The sequence below is a fragment of the Chiloscyllium plagiosum genome, unplaced genomic scaffold, assembly GCF_037043375.1.
Source record: "Chiloscyllium plagiosum isolate Xiang-an unplaced genomic scaffold, Cpla_swu_hap1 HiC_scaffold_11, whole genome shotgun sequence".
Taxonomy (NCBI): Eukaryota; Metazoa; Chordata; class Chondrichthyes; order Orectolobiformes; family Hemiscylliidae; genus Chiloscyllium; species Chiloscyllium plagiosum.
The window spans coordinates 1876014-1898094 of NW_028270149.1; the positions used below are offsets into that span (position 1 = coordinate 1876014).

At 50.9% G+C, this 22081-nt stretch overlaps 1 protein-coding gene across 1 annotated transcript in view; it reads left to right on the plus strand.

The window, feature by feature from the left end:
• adgrg4a (adhesion G protein-coupled receptor G4a) overlaps positions 1-22081 on the plus strand; it is a 77110-nt gene that overhangs the window by 21608 nt on the left and 33421 nt on the right. Inside the window, exons 6-15 of the mRNA XM_087992300.1 lie at positions 974-1013; positions 2731-2774; positions 2906-3057; positions 6770-6899; positions 7748-7866; positions 8624-8828; positions 12447-12612; positions 14075-14215; positions 16333-16455; positions 16927-16972. Of these exons, the coding sequence (XP_087848426.1) occupies positions 974-1013; positions 2731-2774; positions 2906-3057; positions 6770-6899; positions 7748-7866; positions 8624-8828; positions 12447-12612; positions 14075-14215; positions 16333-16455; positions 16927-16972 (1166 nt within the window). The remainder of the gene's footprint in view (positions 1-973; positions 1014-2730; positions 2775-2905; positions 3058-6769; positions 6900-7747; positions 7867-8623; positions 8829-12446; positions 12613-14074; positions 14216-16332; positions 16456-16926; positions 16973-22081) is intronic.

Consider the following 22081-nt stretch of genomic DNA (forward strand, 5'->3'; position numbering starts at 1 on the left):
GCTGATGGGCATTTCAACTCCATTTACCCGCATTCTCCCCGTAGCCCTTAATTCGTTGTGACATCAAGAATTTATCAATTTCTGCCTTGAAGACATTTAGCGTCCCAGCCTCCACTGCACTCTGCGGCAATGAATTCCACAGGCCCACCACTCTCTGGCTGAAGAAATGTCTCCGCATTTCTGTTATGAATTTACCCCCTCTAATTCTAAGGCTGTGTCCACGGGTCCTAGTCTCCTCGCCTAATGGAAACAATTTCCTAGCATCCACCCTCTCCAAGCCATGTATTATTTTGTAAGTTTCTATTAGATCTCCCCTTAATCTTCTAAACTCCAATGAATACAATCCCAGTATCCTCAGCCGTTCCTCATATGTTAGACCTACCATTCCAGGGATCATCCGTGTGAATCTCCGCTGGACACGCTCCAGTGCCAGTATGTCCTTCCTGAGGTGTGGGGACCAAAACTGGACACAGTACTCCAAATGGGGCCTAACCAGAGCTTTATAAAGTCTCAGTAGCACAACGGTGCTTTTATATTCCAACCCTCTTGAGATAAATGACAACATTGCATTCGCTTTCTTAATCACGGACTCACCTTGACCCTAACACTCCAGCAGCACCCTGACAGCATTCACAGGGCACTGTGACACAGGCCAGGAGGGGAACTGGCCAGGACATCACTGTGGGGGTGGGGAATGTCACTGTGGGGGTGGTGGTGGGTGTGGGGGGACCCTCACTGTGGGGGTGGGCCTGTCACTGTGGGGGTGGAGGTGGGGCGAATGTCACTGTGGGGTGGGGGCCCTCATTGTGGGGGTGGGGAATGTCACTGTGGGGGTGGGGGTCTCTGGAACAGGAAGGGGCCCAGCGCTCCACAGTGAATGGCCTCATTGCTGAGTGCCGTGGAGATGCTGTGATTTCCTGAACACATTAAAGGGGATGTGGCCTTTCATAATCAGACCCCATTCCTTTTTCAGACATAGTGCCCAAAGTGGAGCCATGATCAAACCCAGGAAGGTAAGGACACCTCCTCTCTGGCCTGTCTCCCCGGCGATAACAAATGGAATTCAGACAATCTCTGAAACCAAACATGGCAACTATCTGACAAAGGATTATTAATACAGGGCTCACTGTCCCTCAGCTTAACCCTCTAAAGATCATAAAACTCCGGGTAAAATTCAAAAATATCTCCTCATGTGCAGTGCTCACTCCCTCTGCACTGACCCTCCGACAGTGTGGCACTCCCTCTGCACTGACCCTCCGACAGTGCAGCGCTCCCTCAGTACTGACCCTCCGACAGTGCCCACTCCCTCAGCTCTGACCCTCCGACAGTGCGGCACTCCCTCAGCACTGACCCTCCGACAGTGCGGCACGCCCTCAGCACTGACCCTCCGACAGTGCCCATTCCCTCAGCTCTGACCCTCCGACAGTGCGGCACTCCCTCAGCACTGACCCTCCGACAGTGCCCACTCCCTCAGCTCTGACCCTCCGACAGTGCGGCACTCCCTCACACTGACCCTCCGACAGTGCCCACTCCCTCTGCACTGACCCTCCGACAGTGCGACACTCCCTCAGCACTGACCCTCCGACAGTGCCCACTCCCTCTGCACTGACCCTCCGACAGTGCCCACTCCCTCTGCACTGACCCTCCGACAGTGCGGCACTCCCTCAGCACTGACCCTCCGACAGTGCGGCACTCCCTCAGCACTGACCCTCCGACAGTGCAGCGCTCCCTCAGCACTGACCCTCCGACAGTGCAGCGCTCCCTCAGCACTGACCCTCTGACAGTGCGGCGCTCCCTCAGTACTGACCCTCTGACAGTGCGGCGCTCCCTCAGCACTGACCCTCCGACAGTGCCCACTCCCTCTGCACTGACCCTCCGACAGTGCGGCACTCCCTCAGCACTGACCCTCCGACAGTGCCCGCTCCTTCAGCACTGACCCTCCGACAGTGCGGCACTCCCTCAGTACTGTCCTGCTGTCGGGCTGTGGATGTGGGTGTGAAATCTCTGGATTGTGTGGGAATGGTTTGGGTGTGAGGGAGTTGAGTGGATGGCGTGGAGGATGCCCGTTCATCTCTTCCCAGCAACATGCGCTCAGGAGCGAGGGCCCTTACAGAATAATGAGGAGAAATGGTTTCCTGACTCTCACTGATTTGAAGGGAATTGGCCTGAGAACGAAACAGTAGAAGCAGACAGATCATGTTTTTGTGCAGTTAGCTGTGAACTGGAATGGGCTGAATCGCTGAAAATTTGTTGTGCTATGGGGAAAGAGCAGAGGAATCAAATTAATTGGTTTGATCTCACAAAGAGCCCTGACATGCTCGATAAACTAGGTAAAAACAATGACTGCAGATGCTGGAAACCAGAGTCTGGATTAGAGTGGTGCTGGAAAAGCACAGCAGGTCAGGCAGCATCCAAGGGGCAGGAAAATCGATGTTTCAGGCAAAAGCCCTTTTTCAGGAATGGAGGATTCTATTCCTGATGCTCAAAACGTCGATTTTCCTGCCCCTCGGATGCTGCCTGACATGCTGTGCTTTTCCAGCAACACACTGATCTAAACTTGATAAACTGAATACTCTCGTCCTGTGCTGTGTCTGTGTAATGTTCTGACCCAGAGTTACCTGTGCTATCCGTGATTCCGAACACTGCATTACTGCTCTGTTGGTTTAAAATCCCAGCGGAAGACAAATTCCTGGTGCATGGAACTCTGTTGAAGAGTAAACATTTACTCAGTTTTATTTGCAGGTTCGAAGGAAAGTTCAATCTTCGGGGAATAGGTAGGAGACTGTATAAATTACAGCACTAACGTTTGCTCCGTGCTTCAGTTTAAACTTTGACAATAAAACCATCTTTTTAATTAAAAGAGTTTACCAAAGTGCTGTAACCAATGGTCTTTGAATTCTATCAGGTACGAATGTGTATTCAGACTACAGGCCATCTCAACAATCACTGCCAAACAAATAACACAGGAGATAAAGGAAAGATTGACAAACACAAATTACACCAAGTCCACACTGGTCCTGGCAGTAGATCCCAGCAGTATCTTTGTCTACAGCTTTGGTAATTAGCTTTGCTTCCAGATTCTCTCTGTCATATTGACATTAAACAATGTAATCCTTTATTAATATTTACTGTAGCTGGGTGGAGCATGGTAATAAAGCCCTACAAACGTTGGAATTAGGAACCGGAGACAGAGACATCAGGGAGATTGAAGCCACTGCTGGCCAAGCACATGGACAGCAGGAAATTGAGGGGTGTGTAGGTTCGATTGATCTTAGATTAAGATAAACGCTCAGCACAACATCGTGGGCCGAAGGGCCTGTACTGTGCTGTTCTGTGAGACGATGTGGTCCTTTGAGTCTTTACCACCATTAAACAACATTCCTGGATTCCTCATGCTCCGCAGGCATCAATCCCCGGATTCCCCTGGATTCCTCCGGATTCCCCCATCTTTAAAACGTTCAATGCCTCGACTGCATCCTGAGGTACAGAGTTCAAAGGTCACACACTCATCTGAAAGGGGTACAACTCATTCCTGGAACGGTGACCCCAAACCATTCCCCTCCCTCTCCCCCTCTTCCCTACCCACTCTCCCCTTTCCCCTCTCCCATTCCCCCCTCTCCTTCCCTCCTCCCCTTCCCTCCTCCCCTCCACCACCCCTCCCCTTCCCCTACCCCTTCTACCACCCCCTCCTCCCCTTCCCCCTCTCCCCTTCCCCCTCCTCCCCTTCCCCTCTCCCTTCCCCCCCTCCCTTTCCCCCCCTCCCTTTCCCCCCTCTCCCTTTCCCCCCTCTCCCTTTCCCCCCTCTCCCTTTCCCCCCATCTCCCTTCCCCCCTCCCTTTCTCCTCCCCTCTCCCCTTCCCCCTCCTCCCCTTCCCCCTCTCCCTTCCCCCCTCTCCCTTTCCCCCCTCTCCCTTTCCCCCCCTCTCCCTTTCCCCCCTCTCCCTTTCCCCCTCTCCCTTTCCCCCCCTCCCTTCCCCCACTTTCTCCCCCTCTCCCCTTCCCTCCCTCCCTTTCTCCCCCCCTCTTCCTTTCTCCCCCCCTCTCCCTTTCCCCCCCTCTACCTCCCCCCCCCCTTTCCCCCCCTCTCCCTTTCTCCCACCTCCCTTCCCCCCCCTCCCTTCCATCCCTCTCCCTTTCCCCCCCTCCCTTCCCCCCCTTTCCCCCCTTTCCCCCCCCTCCCCTTCCCCCCTCCCTTTCTCCCCCCCTCTCCCTTTCTCCCCCCCTCTCCCTTCCCCCCCTCTCCCTTTCCCCCCTCTCCCTTCCCCCCTCTCCCTTTCTCCCCCCTTCCCTTCCCCCTTCTCCCTTTCCCCCCTCTACCTTTCTCCCCCCCTCCCTTCCCCCCCTCTCCCTTCCACCCCTCTCCCTTTCCCCCCCCTCTCCCTTTCCCCCCCCTCTCCCTTTCCCCCACCCCCTCCCTTTCCCCCCCCTCTCCCTTTCCCCCCCTCTCCCTTTCTCCCCCCACTCCCTTTCCCCCCCTCTCCCTTCCCCCTCTCCCTTTCCCCCCCTCTCCCTTTCCCCCCCTCTCCCTTTCCCCCCCTCTCCCTTTCCCCCCCTCTCCCTTTTCCCCCCCTCTCCCTTTTCCCCCCCTCCCTTACCCCCCCTCCCTTACCCCCCTCCCTTTCTCCCCCCCTTCCTTCCCCCCCTTCCTTTCCCCCCCTTCCCCCCTCTCCCTTTCTCCCCCCCTCTCCCTTCCCCCCTCTCCCTTTCTCCCCCCATCACCCTTCCCCCCCTTCCCCCCCTCTCCCTTTCCCCCCTCTCCCTTTCCCCCCTCTCCCTTTCCCCCCTCTCCCTTTCCCCCCTCTCCCTTTCCCCTCTCTCCCTTTCCCCCTCTCTCCCTTTCCCCCTCTCTCCCTTCCCCCCTCTCCCTTCCCCCCCTCTCCCTTTTCCCCCCCTCTCCCTTTTCCCCCCTCCCCTTCCCCCCTCCCCTCCACCTTCCCCCCTCCCCTTCCCTTTCCCCAGCACAGAGAGGGCCGCGCAGAGAGAGGGAGGGGTCTGCACTGAATCTTATGTAACGAAGCTGAGTAAGTGTTTGAAGTATCAGTGGGGGAGTGTTTTGTCAACATAATCATAACTCCGTAAAATTCAAGATTGTTCGGGAAAAGGACAAGAATGGGCCTGAAAGCCAAGCTCCCAACTGGGGGAGGGCTACCTTTAATACAATCAGCTGTGATTTGTCCCCAGTGGTCTGGGAGTAGATGCTTTCAAGTAAATCTGTTTCCAAGTGGGATGCATTCAAGAAGGAAATATAGCGAGTCAATATCCTCCAATAAAGAAAAAGGATGGGACCATCAAATCCCGTGAACCCTGGATACCAAAGGATATCGGGCACTGGATTAAGAGAAAAGGGGGAGACTTATATTCAGGGTTCAAAACAGCAGAAGTCCGAGAGGAGTAGTGAATGTGCATAAGGGATATTCGGAAAGCTAAATGGGCTATGAAAGGATACTGACAGGTAAAATAAATAAAAATCTGAAGTTATTTTACAAATGCATTCATGGTAAAAGGATATTGAGGGAAAAGAGTAGGGCCCATTTAAGGTAATTTGTGTGTGGATCCAGAGGATGTCGGTAGGATTCTAAATGAATATTATGTGTTGGTGTTCACTAGTGACAGGGAGGAATCTAGAAATCAGGGAAAGGGCCTGTTGATACACTTAAAGAAGTTACCATAGATAGGCAGGAGGTCCTGAGTGGTCTGGTAGGTTTAAAAGGAGATAAACCTCTAGGCTGGATGAAATGTATCCCAGGCTGATGAATGAGGCAAGGAGGAAATAGTAGGGGCACTTGCAAAAATCTTCAATTTTTATCTGGCCTCTGGGGAGGTACTAGAGGACAGGCAATATGGTCCTGTTACTCAAGAAGGGAGCAAGGGATAATCCAGGAAACTACAAAGCAATCAGTCTAACCTCTGTGGTGGGGAAACAGTTGGAGACAATTCTAAGCGACAGAATTATTCTGCATTTGGAGAGACAGGGATTCATCAGGAACAGTCAGAATGGTTTCGTTAAGGGAAGGCTGTGTCTGATCGAGTTGATTGAATTTTCCAACGAGGTGATCAGGTCTGTGGGTGGGGGTAATGCTATTGATGTAGTCTACTGGATTTCAGCAAGGCTTTTGATAAGGTCCCGTCTGGGAGTCAGATAGCAAAGGTAAGAGCCTGTGGGATCCTTGGAAATTTGACTCCAGAATTGGGTGGTGTGGCAGGAGGCAGAGTGTGATGGAATATTCCCCACCAGCCTGGCTGGGAGCAGCTTCAACAATGATGATGATCTCTCTGACTGTGGAACAGGGCAGTCCCAGAATGACCTATCAGGCAGCTGACCCCAATCTGTGAGCTGTGCTAAAGGAGCAGTGTCATGTCAAGATAGTCAACGTTCGGCCAATTGGAGCTATCTTTCCTGGGAGACAGCGGGAAATTGGGCTCCTGTTCCCTCACACATATCCTTCAATAATTCTGAGAGATAGCTAGGCTTCCAGCTCCTGAGGAGTCACTTTCAGACATTAAAGGGGGTAAAGAGGACAATATGGGAGAAGATCAGGCATCATCTCATTGAGTGATAGTACAGGCTAGAAGAACTGAGTGGTCTCTCCCTGTTCCCATTCCTCAGTGTCACACCCAGGTGTAACCCAATTTGAAGCTTTTTGAAGCCCCCAGACCAATAGGTGACACAAACTCACATTTTACCCCCAGCATTTCCTGTTGTTTTATTAATATTTGTATCAATATTTTGCAATGCTCTTTCAGGTATCAATAACCTTTCTTTCTTCAGAGCCAGGTTTCTGTCAGAGAGAGTCCGTCCAGACTGAGGTGGGCGAATATACGTGGCCTTTAACCAGACCAGTGAAAACCGTGCAGTTAAACTGTGTCGGGAAAGCACAGAGATACGCCGTGAGAGATTGGTGAGGACTGTGGGCTGTCTCAGGGAGGCTGTGGGAAGGTCAACACACTGACTGGCAGTGACCCAGACAGCAAATATTCCAGCTGTTTGTTTAAGAAGATGAGAAATGCGCCAGGAGGAGGCTGTTCAGTCCCTTCTCACCATTTAATACTATCACAGGGGATCTTTAGGCTTCAACTTCCCTTTCCTGCATGCTTCCTGTTTCCCTGGATTCCCAGAGACCACTCACCTGTCTTTCCCAGCCTGAAATATATTCAGCTGTGAAGCAGCCACAATCTCAGGGGAGACCGTTCCCACGATCCACAGCCCCCTGACTGAATGCCTTGCTCCTTAACCTCAGTCCTTCCCTTGAGATAGTGCCCAGCTTCCAGGTTCCTCATGTCAGGGGACAATAGTTTCTCAGTCCCACCCTCTCCTGCTCCTTCACAATCTCGGATGTTTCAATCGGATCATGTCTTGCTGTTTAAGCTCCAGTGAATATGGACCCAGTTTATTCAGTCCAGGACAACATCACTGGATGTAATTCCAGAAGCCTTCAGTGTATTCCCTCGGATGTTAGTGTTACAGTCCGTCAGAGTGGAGACTAATCCCAGTAACTCCAGGCACAGCCTCCCCGGTGTCCTGGATGTGTACCAACCTAGCTGATTGCTGCTGGTGACACAGGTGTCTCCCTCTGTCACCCCCCCCCCCCACCCCCCCCCGTTTCTGATGTGGTTGGTGTTGTTCGGCCCCATGTGAGTTGCTCTGAGTGTAGGCTGTCATTCCTCACCTCCCTGCTGGCCCCTCCCCAGCCCCGGGGTCAGGATGCAGCTGAATTCTGTCCCACTTTGTGATTGTTGTGTTTTGCAGTAAACTGACCGATGACACTGACCAAGCAGCATGGTCAGAAGCCGATCTGGAGCAGTGCAGCATTTGGCCAACCTTCCCAGACAGTATCCTGGGAATGGAGAATGTTCCAGTAACAACAGGTAAGGGTCTGGGAGAGCTGGCTGTGCCGACATCACATCTTCCAGCTTCGCTTCAGATTTTCAGTGAAATCTCACCCTGATCAGCAATGTCCTTCAGAGAAGGAGTTGTGCCATCCTCACTTGGTCTGGCCTACACGTGACTCCAGACCCACAGCGATGGGTGTTGGCATTGCTCTCTCTGACCACTCTCTGTCAGTACCAGCCCAGAAACTGTTCACCAGGACAGTCTGTCAGTGTCTTGGTAAAGGCTAACACTATTCCTTAGTGCTTTACAGACAAGAACTGACAAACTCCCCGACAACAGGGAGAGAGGGAGAGAGACAGAGAGTCATAGAGAGAGACATGGTGAGAGAGAGAAAGAGGGACAGAGTGAGACAAAGAGAGAGGTTTAGGATGCGTGAGAGAGAGAGAGAGAGAGAGAGCAAGAGAGACAGACCGAGAGATGGAGAGAGGCGGTGAGAGAGCAAGAGACTCAGAGGGAAAGCCAGACAGAGAGAGAGAGACAGACAGACAGACAAAGAGAGAGAGAGAGAGAGAGAGGATGAATAAGAGAGAGACAGAGTGAGAGAGAAAGACGTAGAGAGAGAGAGAGACACCACCATTGCTGACCTCTGGCTCTGATGATTGAGACAGCGCCGTGGGGTAGGGGGCAAGGTGTAGGGTGTTCACAGGGAGATGGGCTCTTTGTGGGCAGGAACTGGGAACCGTGTGCCAGGAATTTACCCCTGTTTTGGGAATTAACCCCTTCCTTCCACAGAGAATGCTGAAGAGATAGCGAGACACATGCTGATCCTGACCAGTCAAACGCTGAGCCTGTCACCGAGAGACCTGGAGATTGTAGTCGCCAAGATGTCAGCCATTGTGGAAATGGCTACCATCTACCAGCCCTTGGCCAAGGATGTGGTTGGAATTATCAACAACATCTTGAACCAAACCGATGACCTGACCGGATTCTCTGTGAGGTCAGTGCCCCTCATTATCATTAAAGCATGCAGAACTCATCCAAATAAAATTGCATTTCCATAGCACCTATTGCAATTTCAGAGCATCCCAAACTGCTCACCAATGAGCACAGTATTTCTGAAATCCAGAGGAAACACAGGTGATACTTTGTGAACAGTAAGATGTTAAAAAGAGCAATGACTGGGCAATTCCTTTTGAGCCCATTAATTGAGTGATACATATTGGAGGGGCACAGCAGGGAGCTCCTTTGAGTTTTGAACTAGCAATTGCAGACGGATACTGGATCAGGGAGCAACAACAATGATAGACCTGACTCCAGCTGGATCAGTCTGGACCCAGAGCCCCAGCAGAGCAGGTACCAACGAGAGAAAGGCTCCCATTGAAAAGGTTCAATAAGTAACACTCCAAAACGATGGAGAGAGAATAGGGAGTAACATCCAGGAATGATATAGAATAAATGGAGCAGGAGAGGGAAGGAAAACTAGCGGAGGGACAGTGGGGTCAGCTGGTCGGAACAATTTTGCAAATGTATTGAACATTCCAGCAGCCACTGCATTCTGGGGATGTGAATTCCACAGAATCACAACTTTCTGTTTCAAATCATCTCCCTGCACCTTATCCTAAAACTATAACCTCCCATTCTAGACCCGCCTCACACGAGAACACATCCTCTCTGTGTTCACTCTGTCAATCCCCTTTAACTTGTTTCATACCCCAATTAGATCACCTCTCATTCTTGTAAAGTCCAGAGAGTATCAGCTGAAACTGCCCCATCTCCCCTCAAAGCCAAACCCCTCACCTTTGGGATCAACATCATGAGGATCCACCTTCGGCAGACTCAATAGACAGAATGAAGCAATTGGAAGGAATGTGGTGGGAGTTGGACACAGAACCATCGGTGTAGCAGCTCTGAGCCGGGTGATGGTATAAACATAGAGATGAGATGGACGTAGCAAAGGAAGAGTGATTTTAATGGAGGGTTTTAACTTCCATCCGAGTGCTGGGGAACTTGCTTGGTGCACTGAGGGTTGGTTTCTCAAACAGTGTGAGGAATGTTCCTGCTCCTTTGAGTTTCAGCTCCAGGTGTAGGGCCAGCTCCTTATTACACGGTCAGTTCAGGTATAGGGCTAGGTGTGGGGCCAGGTGTAGGGCCAGGTGTAGAGCCAGGTGTAGGGCCAGGTGTAGGGCCAGGTGTGGGGCCAGGTGTGGGGCCAGGTGTAGGGCCAGGTGTAGGGCCAGGTGTGGGGCCAGGTGTAGGGCCAGGTGTAGGGCCAGGTGTGGGGCCTGGTATCGGGCCAGGTGTGGGGCCAGGTGTAGGGCCAGGTGTAGGGCCAGGTGTGGGGCCTGGTATCGGGCCAGGTGTGGGGCCAGGTGTGGGGCCAGGTGTAGGGCCAGGTGTAGGGCCAGGTGTGGGGCCAGGTGTAGGGCCAGGTGTGGGGCCTGGTATCGGGCCAGGTGTGGGGCCAGGTGTGGGGCCAGGTGTAGGGCCAGGTGTGGGGCCAGGTGTAGGGCCAGGTGTGGGGCCTGGTATCGGGCCAGGTGTGGGGCCAGGTGTAGGGCCAGGTGTAGGGCCAGGTGTGGGGCCAGGTGTAGGGCCAGGTGTGGGGCCTGGTATCGGGCCAGGTGTGGGGCCAGGTGTGGGGCCAGGTGTAGGGCCAGGTGTAGGGCCAGGTGTGGGGCCAGGTGTAGGGCCAGGTGTGGGGCCAGGTGTGGGGCCTGGTGTAGGGCCAGGTGTGGGGCCTGGTATCGGGCCAGGTGTGGGGCCAGGTGTGGGGCCAGGTGTAGGGCCAGGTGTAGGGCCAGGTGTGGGGCCTGGTATCGGGTCAGGTGTAGGGCCAGGTGTGGGGCCAGGTGTCGGGCCAGGTGTAGGGCCAGGTGTAGGGCCAGGTGTGGGGCCAGATGTAGGGCCAGGTGTGGGGCCAGGTGTCGGGCCAGGTGTAGGGCCAGGTGTGGGGCCTGGTGTCGGGCCAGGTGTAGGGCCAGGTGTGGGGCCAGATGTAGGGCCAGGTGTGGTGCCAGGTGTAGGGCCAGGTGTAGGGCCAGGTGTGGGGCCTGGTGTCGGGCCAGGTGTAGGGCCAGATGTAGGGCCAGGTGTGGGGCCAGGTGTGGGGCCAGGTGTAGGGCCAGGTGTGGGGCCAGGTGTAGGGCCAGGTGTAGGGCCAGGTGTGGGGCCTGGTATCGGGTCAGGTGCAGGGCCAGGTGTGGGGCCAGGTGTGGGGCCAGGTGTAGGGCCAGGTGTGGGGCCAGGTGTGGGGCCAGGTGTGGGGCCAGGAGTAGGGCCAGGTGTAGGGCCAGGTGTGGGGCCTGGTATCGGGCCAGGTGTGGGGCCTGGTGTAGGGCCAGGTGTAGGGCCAGGTGTGGGGCCAGGTGTGGGGTCAGGTGTAGGGCCAGGTGTGGGGCCAGGTGTCGGGCCAGGTGTAGGGCCAGGTGTGGGGCCTGGTGTCGGGCCAGGTGTAGGGCCAGGTGTAGGGCCAGGTGTGGGGCCAGATGTAGGGCCAGGTGTGGGGCCAGGTGTAGGGCCAGGTGTGGGGCCTGGTGTCGGGCCAGGTGTAGGGCCAGGTGTAGGGCCAGGTGTGGGGCCAGATGTAGGGCCAGGTGTGGGGCCAGGTGTAGGGCCAGGTGTGGGGCCAGATGTAGGGCCAGGTGTGGGGCCAGATGTAGGGCCAGGTGTGGGGCCAGGTGTAGGGCCAGGTGTAGGGCCAGGTGTGGGGCCAGATGTAGGGCCAGGTGTAGGGCCAGGTGTGGGGCCAGATGTAGGGCCAGGTGTAGGGCCAGGTGTGGGGCCAGGTGTGGGGCCAGATGTAGGGCCAGGTGTGGGGCTAGCTCCTTATTACATGGTCAGTTCCTGGAAACCCAGGGAAGCACACTCACTGCCAGCTACTGCGTTGGGAGCAGCTACTGAGACCAATTGAGACCAACTGCTGGAATTTGACTGATGTTAATGAGCTCCTCACTGATGTCAGAGCCTGATAGTTATGGGACCATCAACACCTCCTGGGAAAGACTCTCCTCTTGGAGACACTGGGATCAGAAGGTCACATTCTTAACTAGATCCTGTTTCCCCAGCACAGGGACAGCATGCCCCCTGAAGCCAATCTCCTTTATCGTATTTCCTAAAGGCTGTCTGGAGGGTCTCTATATGAAGCTTCCCTCACAACTCCCTCAGCACCACCCACCTCCCTCTCTGGGACTGCCCCATGGGACATGGGCATTGCTGGCTAGGCCCACCATTTACTGATCGTCTCTAGTTACCCCTTGAGAAGGTGAGGGTGAGTTGCCTTCATGCACTGCTGCAGTCCATGTGCTGTGGACTGACCCACAAAGCCCTGAGGGAGGGAATTCCAGGATTCTGACCCAGAGACACCGAAGGAATGGCGATATATTTCCAAGTCAGGATGATGAGGGGCTCGGAGAGATACTTGCAGGGTTGGTGTTTCCACATACGGAGAGTTTAGAATGAGATGGATCTTGGATGGAGAATGAATTTCCCCTCAAATTCCAGCCCCCGCACCCCCGTCCCATCAAGCAATCTTGCCCCGGGCAAATCCCTCAGAGCTGCCCAGTTCCCTCAGGAATGGTTTGTTTTAGCACATGTTAAACTATAACTTTCCTTCCAGGATTTTACAGATAATGGAAACCGTGGGAAATAACCTGGAGTTCATGGGCACTGAAGTGAACATCACCACGGATAACGTCTCTATGGCTGTAGTCAACATCGACTTCATCCACTTCTGGGGCATCGCCTTTGGAGTGCTGTCCTATATCGATGGGTTTATCCAACAGGTGATGGGTGGGGGGGATGGGCAGAGAGTGGGTAATGGGAAAGGGGGCAACAGTACCACGAGTGAAGGATGGAAACAAAGAGAAGGGGATGGGAAGGTGGGGGATGGAGGGGAAGGCGTTGGGGAGGGTGAGGGGAGGTTCTAGACTCACAGGGGCATGGGGTAATGGGAGGAGGGGGAGGGACATAGGCAGTGGGGAGGGAGGGGTGTGTGGGTCAGGGAGATAGGCAGCAGGGGTCTGGGGAGGAGAGGGTTAGAGAGGAGAGAGCTGGTAGGGTGAGTGGGACAGGAAGAGGAGGAGGGGGGTGAATGTTAGCAGGGTGGGGCAGAGAGAGAGAAGGGAGAAGGTAGAAGGTGGATGGGTGTGAGAGGGAGGGACTGAGGATAAAGGAAAGGCAGCAGGGGACTAGTGTGGACAAGGGAGGCAGTGGTTTATGGCAATGTCACCAAGATAGGAATCCAGAGCAGCAGGTTAACGCTGTGGGCAGCTGGGATTCAATCTTAACATGACAAATAGTGACATCTGAATTCAATTTAAAGATATAGTTTGGGATTAAAATCTAATGACAACCAAGTAACCATTGTCAATTGTTATAAATGTGGTTCACTAAAGCCCTTTAGGGCAGGAAACTGCCATCCTTACCTGGTCTGGCCTCTATGTGACTCCAGACCCACAGCAATGTGACTGACTCTGAAACATCCTCACAAACAGCTCAGTTCCAAGGAATAAGTCCCATGGCCGACTCTCTGAGTCGTGTGTAACATTGCTCTTTCTCAGTTTCATGGCTATTCTGTGGAAGTTAATCAAAGACCAGAAAAGGCTGGAAAACACAGAAGGTCTGGCAGCGTCTGTGGAGAGAAACCAGGCTTCATGTTTCAATTCCAGTGATTCCGTTCCAGTCCTGATGAATAGTGATCATTAACTCTGTCTAATCTGTCTCCCATTTACTCACACACTCTCTACAAACCTCTGTCGCTGTTGACCTGTGTGACAATGGGATCCTTCTCCCCTCACTCCGTGTTTCTGTGTGGACTGCACTCGATGTCCTTCCTGCTAACTCTTGGGCAGACAGCGCTGTGTGTGGAACCCATTGTAGAGAGGGATCATTCAATCACAGAGTCTACATCCTCAGCTGTCATGGTGGGATCTGGCTCCAACCCATGGATCCTCGACTGAGTTATCAGGATAACTGAAGAAAAGTCATATCAAACTCAAAACATTTACTCTGTTTCTCTCTCAACCGAAGCTGCCAGACCTGCTGAGTTTCTCCAGCATTTTCTGATTTTATGTCCGCTGCATTAGTACAACAATAATTTGACCATCATATTCCCGAAATCAATATTGTTTGGCCAAAGGGCCTGTCTCCATACTGTAGGGAATCTAATCTAGTATTTTAAAAGTGAATTATAATTTTCAATCTGCTGACAGTCTAACAGCTGAACCCTGTCTGATTAAATTATAGATCTATAGGAATAATACATCCCTGGAAAATCCTGTGGCTTTCATTGAATTGCCTCCAGTTTTAAGCAAATGGTCAGCAGGGAAACAGGCTCTGAAATCCCGGATACTATTCCAGTTTTATGGAGAAACGTCCCTCTTTGAGGTAAGTTATCCTGTTTACACCATTCTGCTCCTCGTTTAACTTAGATCACACTGCAGTTAGATATTCTTGAATCAACGTGGTGAGTGAAGTTAATCCACACACAGTTGGAACTTGAACCTGAGAAACACAGGAAGGTAGAGATAGCAGCAGGAATAGGCCATTTGGCCCCTCGAGCCTGCTCCACCATTCAATAGGGTGTTGGCTGATCATCGCACCCTATTCCCTAATCCCATCTTCCCGCCCCGTATTCCCTGATCCGAAGAACAAAAGAGAGGTACAGCACAGGAACAAGCCCTTCAGCCCTCCAAGTCCGTGCTGATCATCATGCCGTAACTAAATGTCGTGGAAATTAAATCGACTTGACTCAAATGCTGGCAAAGGCAAAGAAAAGGTTTATTACAGGCCTTTGCAAAGGGACCCTCTGCACTTGACAAAATGCCTTATGCAAGGGGGACCCGAGTATCATTCATATGTTTCCTTTATACGATACTTTGCTCAGCCTTATCTCACCTCAAGGACAATCAGCTTGGGAACAGTTTGAGCCTTTTCTACATAAGGAGTTGTTTTCCCATTCCTTTACTGTTGAAAAAACTGCTCCTGCCCTCGTGTTTTCCCCTGACTCTGCCGAATTAGATTCTTTGCAAAACTTGCAAGGACAGGCTGTCTGTTCACAGAATTCAGCGAAGTCAGGCTGTCTGCAGTAAATTGATGTAGGAAGGTAATCTTTTACAGATCTCACAATAAATGTTAATGTTGTTAATTTTCCATTACACTAAACTAAAAAACAAACTTTCTGCCCTTATTTGGTCTATATCCCTCTATTCCCTCCCTATTCATGTAACCATCCAGATACCTCTTAAATGTCACCAGCATCCTTGTTACCACTACATCGCCTGGCAGTGCATTTCAGGCTCCTACCATACTCTGCTTGAAAAATGTCCTTCACACATCGACCTTAAACTTTCCCCTTCTCACCTTGAACCTGTGCCCTTTTGTAACTGAAACTTCAACCCTGGGGAAAAAGCCTCTGACTATCCACACCATCTATGCCTTTCATAATTTTGTAGACCTCCATTCAGTCTCCTCTCAGCTGCTGTCTTTCCGGTGCAAACAATAGTCTTTTTAACTTTTCCTCTGCACTCTCTCCCAAGCTTCCACGTCCTTCTGGTAATGTGGCGACCAGTACTCCAAATGCGGCCTAACAATGGTTTTATATAGCTGCAACATGGTTTGGCAACTGTTGAACTCCATGCACCGGCTGATGAAGGCAAGTATGCCATATGCCTTCTCAATCAGCTTGCCAGTTTTAGGGAACTGTGAATCTGCACACCCAGATTTGTCCATGTGTTAATGGTCCTAAGGGTTCTGCCATTTACAGTATAATTCACACCTAAATTTGATCCTCTAAAATGCATCACCTAGCATTTGTCTGGATTAAGCTCCATCTGCCATTTCTATTCCCAAGTCGCCAATCTGTCTTTATTCCTTCAGACACATGAACTCTTTCTTGAAAACACGCAATGTTTTACCTCCAACCACTTTCTGTGGGAGGGAGTTCCACAGGCAAACTGCTTGCACATTTCTCCTTATCTCAGCCCTAAAAGGTTTACTCCTCACCCTTAAACTATAACCATGTTTATGGAATCCCCCACCAGTGGGAACATCCTGAACTCTGTCTAGTCCTGTTATAATTTTAAAGGTTTCTATGAGAAATCCACTCACTCTAGTGTATGTAGTCCTTATTGACTCCACCTCTCCTCCTATGTCACCTAGCTCCGAGATAGGGACACTACCACAGTACTGTGAGAGCCTGAGGCTGTGGTTATTCATCAAGTTTCTGAAAACCGTGTTCAATAATATGACCAATTCCCAATACATTCAACTATGACCTAACTATATATCCCAACCCTGACCTTAACCCTAATTATATAAACTGATGTCAGTACTACCTGTTAGTGATCGATATAGATTGGTACCATTGATTATCTATGAGTCAGTGTGATTAATGTTTACTGATATTAGCTACAATGGATTTCTAAAGGTCTGATGATAGTGTGTGGTGTTTTTTGATTGATACTGCCCCCGACAATGAGAAATGTCTCTTGTTATAATCACAGGACAGGGCCCTGACTCAGCAGAAACTGAACAGTTACGTGGTGTCCAGCAGCATTGAAGGCAAAAACGTGAAAAACCTCAGTGAACCTGTTAAAGTGACCTTGAAGCACCTAACACCAAAACAGGTGAAATCCACCTCTGCCAATCGGCTGGACATCTCATCTGCAATTCTGGTTTAGTGATCAGTTACACAACAAACCAGTAACAGTAAGAAACGGCCAGGTTTGGAGTGGACAGGTTTGGAGTGGACAGGTTTGGAGTGGACAGGTTTGAAGTGGACAGGTTTGGTTACACCGGGTACAGGGGGATGAGGGGTGTGGTTACACCGGGTACAGGGGGATGAGGGGTGTGGTTACACCGGGTACAGGGGGATGAGGGGTGTGGTTACACCGGGTACAGGGGGTGAGGGGAGTGGTTACACCGGGTACAGGGGGATGAGGGATGTGGTTACACCGGGTACAGGGGGTGAGGGGAGTGGTATGGGTGGTGTGTGGATGGCCAGGGTGTGGGAGTGAGGGGGATGCAGCTTGGTGGGGGTGGGGAGGAGGAGGGGAGTGTGTGGCCCCCAGACTGACGCTGGTGTTTCTCTTTGACAGGACGGTGATCAGGTTAGCTGCGTCTTCTGGGACTTTAAGCAAAACCGTGAGTGTGTGTTTCCACACTTGGCTCCGTTTCCATTCCCAATCCAACTGTTTGGTGTCATTTTCCTATTGGTGCTGGATTTTTAATCATATTGTGTGTGTTTTAAGAAGAAGCGTCGTACTTTGGACATATTAATGTGCTATGAGCCCCTGATGCTGGTGGTAATATATCAGCATGGATAGAGAATTGGCTAACTAGCGAGCTTTGAGAAGATTTGTAGCTCAGGTTGAGGTTCTGGATGTAGGTTTGCTCACTGAGCTGGAAGGTTCATTTTCAGACGTTTCGTCACCATACTAGGTAACATCTTCAGTGGGCCTCTGGGCGAAGCGCTGCTGCTGATTCCTGCTTTTTATTTATATGTTTGGGTTTCTTTGTGTTGGTGATGTCATTTCCTGTTCTTTTTCTCAGTGGGTGGTAGGTGGGGTCTAACCCGATGCGTTTGTTGATAGAGTTCCCGTTGGAATGCCACACTTCTAGGAATTCTTATGTGTGTCTCTGTTTGGCTTGTCCTAGGAGTGATGTGTTGTCCGAGCTAACTCACAAAACACAAAGATGGGATGAAGGGGGCATATTCAGAATGGCAACCCCTAACGGGTGGAGTGCCACAGTGATCAGTTCTGGGCCACCATTACTTACAAAGTATATTAATGACTTCATAGAGTCATAGAGATGTACAGCACGGAAACAGACCCTTCGGTCCAACCCATCCATGCTGACCAGATATCCCAACCCAATCTAGTCCCACCTGCCAGCACCCGACCCATATCCCACCAAACCCTTCCTATTCATATACCCATCCAAATGCCTCTTAAATGTTGTAATTGTACCAGCCTCCACCACATCCTCTGGCAGCTCATTCCATACACGTACCACCCTCTGGGCGATGAGGAAAGTGAATGTACTATCGCCAAGTTTGCGAATGACAGAAAAATAGCTGAGAAGGCAAGTGGTGAGGAGGCCACAGTGTCTGCAGAGGGACACAGACGCATTATGTGAGTGGGCAAAACCTGGCAGATACAGTCGTACAGCACAGAAACAGACCCTTCGGCCCAACCAGTCCATGCCAGACATAGTCCCAAACTAAACAAGTCCCTCCTGCCTGCTCCGGGCCCATATCGCTCCAAACCTTTCCTATTCATGTATCCATCCAAATGTCTTTTACACGTTGTAATTGTACCCACAGCCACCACTTCCTCAGGAAGTTCATTCCACACCTGAACCACCCTCTGGGTAAGAAACGTGTGTCTCGTGTCTTTTTTAAATCTGCCTCCTCTCACCTTAAAAATGTGTCCCCTCACCTTGAAATCCCCCACCCTTGGGAAAACTACCATTAACACTATCTGTACCTCTCGTTATTTTATAAACTTCTATAAGGTTATTTCCCAACCTCCTACATTCCAGTGAAAACTGTCCCAGCCTATCCAGGCTTTCTGTATAACTCAAACCTTCCATCCCTGGCGACACCCTGGTAAATCTCTTCTGAACCCACTCCAACTTGATAATATCCCTCCTATAACTGTGTAATGTGGAATACAACGTGGAGTTAATGTGAGGTTATGCACTTTGACGCAAGAATCGAGAAGCTGAATGTTATTTCAATGGAGAAAGACTGCGGAAAAGGGAATACAGAACAGAGTGATTTGGGAATCCTTGTCCATGAATCACAAATAGCTAGCATCTAGGTTCAGTGGGTAAGAGGGAAGGCAAATGGAAGGTTGGCTTTTATTTCAAATGGAATAGGGTATAAAATTAGAGCGGTCTTGCTGAAACTCTACAAGGCCCCAGTCAGATCCCAGCTGGAACACAGAGAGCAGTTTTGGGCCATTTATCGAAGGAAAGGTAGAACATAGAACACAGAAAGGTACAGCATAGAACAGGCCCTTTGGCCCACGATGTTGTGCCGAGGTTTAATCCTAATGTGAGATATAGTAACTTAACCTACGCCCCCCTCAACTCACTGCTATCCATGTGCATGTCCAGCAGTTGCTTAAATGTCCCCAATGACTCTGCTTCCACCACCACAGCTGGCAACACATTCCATGCATTCACAACTCTCTGTGTAAAAAACCTTCCTCTGACGTCTCCTTTATACCTTCCTCCTAATATCTTCAAATTATGACTCCTCGTACCAGTCAATCCTGCCCTGGGGAAAAGTCTCTGGCTATTGACTCTATCTATTCCCCTCATTATTTTGTACACCTCGATCAGGTCTCCTCTCTTCCTCCTTCTCTCCAGAGAAAAAAGTCCGAACTTATTCAACCTTTCTTCATAAGACAAGCCCTCCAGTCCAGGCAGCATCCTGGTAAACCTTCTTTGCACCCTCTCCAAAGCCTCTGTATCTTTCCTATAGTAGGGCAACCAGAACTGGGCACAATATTCCAAGTGTGGTCTCACCAGGGACTTGTAGAGCTGTAGCAAAACCTCACGGCTCTTTAACTCAATCCCCCTGTTAATGAAAGCCAAAATACCAGAGTCTAGATTAGAGTGGTGCTGGAAAAGCACAGCAGTTCAGGCAGCATCCGAGGAGCAGGAAAATCGACATTTCGGGCAAAAGCCCTTTATCAGGAATAAAGGCAGTGAGCCTGAAGCGTGGAGAGATAAGCTAGAGGAGGGTGGGGGTGGGGAGAAAGTAACATAGAGTACAATGGGTGAGTGGGGGAGGGGATGAAGGTGATAGGTCAGGGAGGAGAAGGTGGAGTGGATAGGTGGAGAAGGAGATAGGCAGGTAGGACAAGTCCGGACAAGTCAAGGGGACTGGAAGTTTGAAACTAGGATGAGGTGGGGGAAGGGGAAATGAGGAAGCTGTTGGAGTCCACATTGATGCCCTGGGGTTGAAGTGTTCCGAGGCGGAAGATGAGGTGTTCTTCCTCCAGGCGTCTGGTGGTGAGGGAGCGGCGGTGAAGGAGGCCCAGGACCTCCATGTCCTCGGCAGAGTGGGAGGGGGAGTTGAAATGTTGGGCCACAGGGCGGTGTGGTTGATTATGCACTTGGGTGGCAACTTTGAGGGATCTATGTACTTGCGCACCCAGATCCCTCTGTTCCTCCACACTGCCAAGAATCCTGCCTTTAATCCTATATTCAGCATTTGAGTTTGACCTTCCAAAATGCATCACTTCGCATTTATCCAGGTTGAACTCCATCTGCCATTTCTCAGCCCAGCTCTGCATCCTGTCTGTGTCACGCTGCAGCCTGCAATAGCCCTCGATACTATCAACGACACCTCAAACTTTGTGTCATCTGCAAATTTACTAACCCACCCCTCAACCTCCTCATCCAAGTCATTTTATAAAAAATACAAAGAGCAGAGGCCCAAGTACAGAGCCCTGCGGGATACCACTCGACGCTGACCTCCAGGCAGAATACTTTCCATCTACAACCATTCTCTGCCTTCTGTCAGCCAGCCAATTCTGAATCCAGATACCAAATCTCCCTGTATCCCATACTTCCTGATTTTATGAATGAGCCTACCAGGGGAACCTTATTAAATGCCTTGCTGAAGTCCACATACACCACATCCACTGCTTGACCTTTGTTGACCTGTCTAGTCACCTCCTCAAAGAACTCAATAAGATTTGTGAGGTATGACCTGCCCCTCACAAAGCCATGCTGACTGCCTTTAATCACACTATGCTTTTCCAAATAGTCATAAATCCTATCCCTCAGAATTCTTTCCAAAACCTTGCTGACCACAGGCGTAAGACTGACTGGTCTGTAATTGCCAGGGATTTCCCTATTACCCTTCTTGAAAAGAGGAACAACATTTGTCTCCTTCCAATCCTCCAGTACGACTCCTGTGGAGAGTGAGGAGGCAAATATCCTCGCCAGTGGCTTAGCAACCTCCTTTCTCACTTCCCGGAGCAGCCTAGGATAAATCTGGTCTGGCCATAGGGACTTATCAATCTTAATGTTTTCCAAAATTTCCAGCACATCAATCTTGATCTGTTCAAGCCCGTATCCCAGCTCCTCAAAGTTCTCATTCACAACAAGGTCCCTTTCCTTGGTGAAAACCGAAGCAAAAAACTCATTTAGGACTTCCCCTATCTGCTCAGACTCCACGCACAAGTTCCCTCCGCTATCCCTGACCGGCCCTACCTTCTCCCAGATCATTCCCTTATTCCTCACGTATGAGTAAAATGCCTTTGGGTTCTCCCTAATCCTTCCCACCAAGCCTTTTTTGTGCCCCCTCCTGTCTGTCCTCAGTCTATTTCTGAGCTCCTTTCTAGTAAGCCTGTAATCCTCTAAAGCTGTGCTAGATCCTTGCTTCCTCCACCTTCCGTAAGCTGCCTTCTTCCTTTTGACGAGAAGTTCCTCTGTTCTTGTCATCCAAGGCTCCTTAATCTTACCCCTTCTTACCTGTCTCAGAGGAACAAATTTGTGCATCACTCGCAACAACTGCTCCTTAAACAGTCTCCACATGTCTGCTGTGCCCTTTCTGTGGAACAATTGCTCCCAGTCTGTACTTCCCAACTGTTGTCTGATAGCGTCATAATTTCCTTTTCCCCAATTAAATATCTTTCCTTGGTAACTGCTCCTTTCCCTCTCCAAGGCTATGCTAAATGTGAGGCAGTTGTGGTCAGTGTCACCAAAGTGTTCTCCCACCGCGAGATCTGACACCTGTCCTGGCTCGTTGCCGAACACCAAATCCAAAATGGCCTCTCCCCTCGTCGGTCTGTCTACATACTGAGTAAGGAAACTCTCCTGATCACACCTGACAAAGTCTGCTCCATCCAAACCATCTGCACTAAGGAGGTTCCAGCTGATATTGGGAAAGTTGAATTCATCCATAACAACCACCTGCTACATCTGCATTTTTCCAAAATCCAAAGTAAGCTTCAAGGGAAGGGCGCAATTGATATATTGAGTGTCCTTGATAAGTATGTACCTGTCAGGCAGGGAGGAAAGGGTCGTGTGAGGGAGCCGTGGTTTAATAAGGAATTGGAATCCCTTGTTAAATGGAAGAGGGCGGCCTATGTAAAGATGAGGCGTGAAGGTTCAATTGGGGCGATTGAGAGTTATAAGGTAGCCAGGAAGGACCTGAAGAGAGAGCTAAAAGCAGCAAGGAGGGGACATGAAAGGTCCTTAGTTGGTAGGATTAGGGAAAACCCTAAG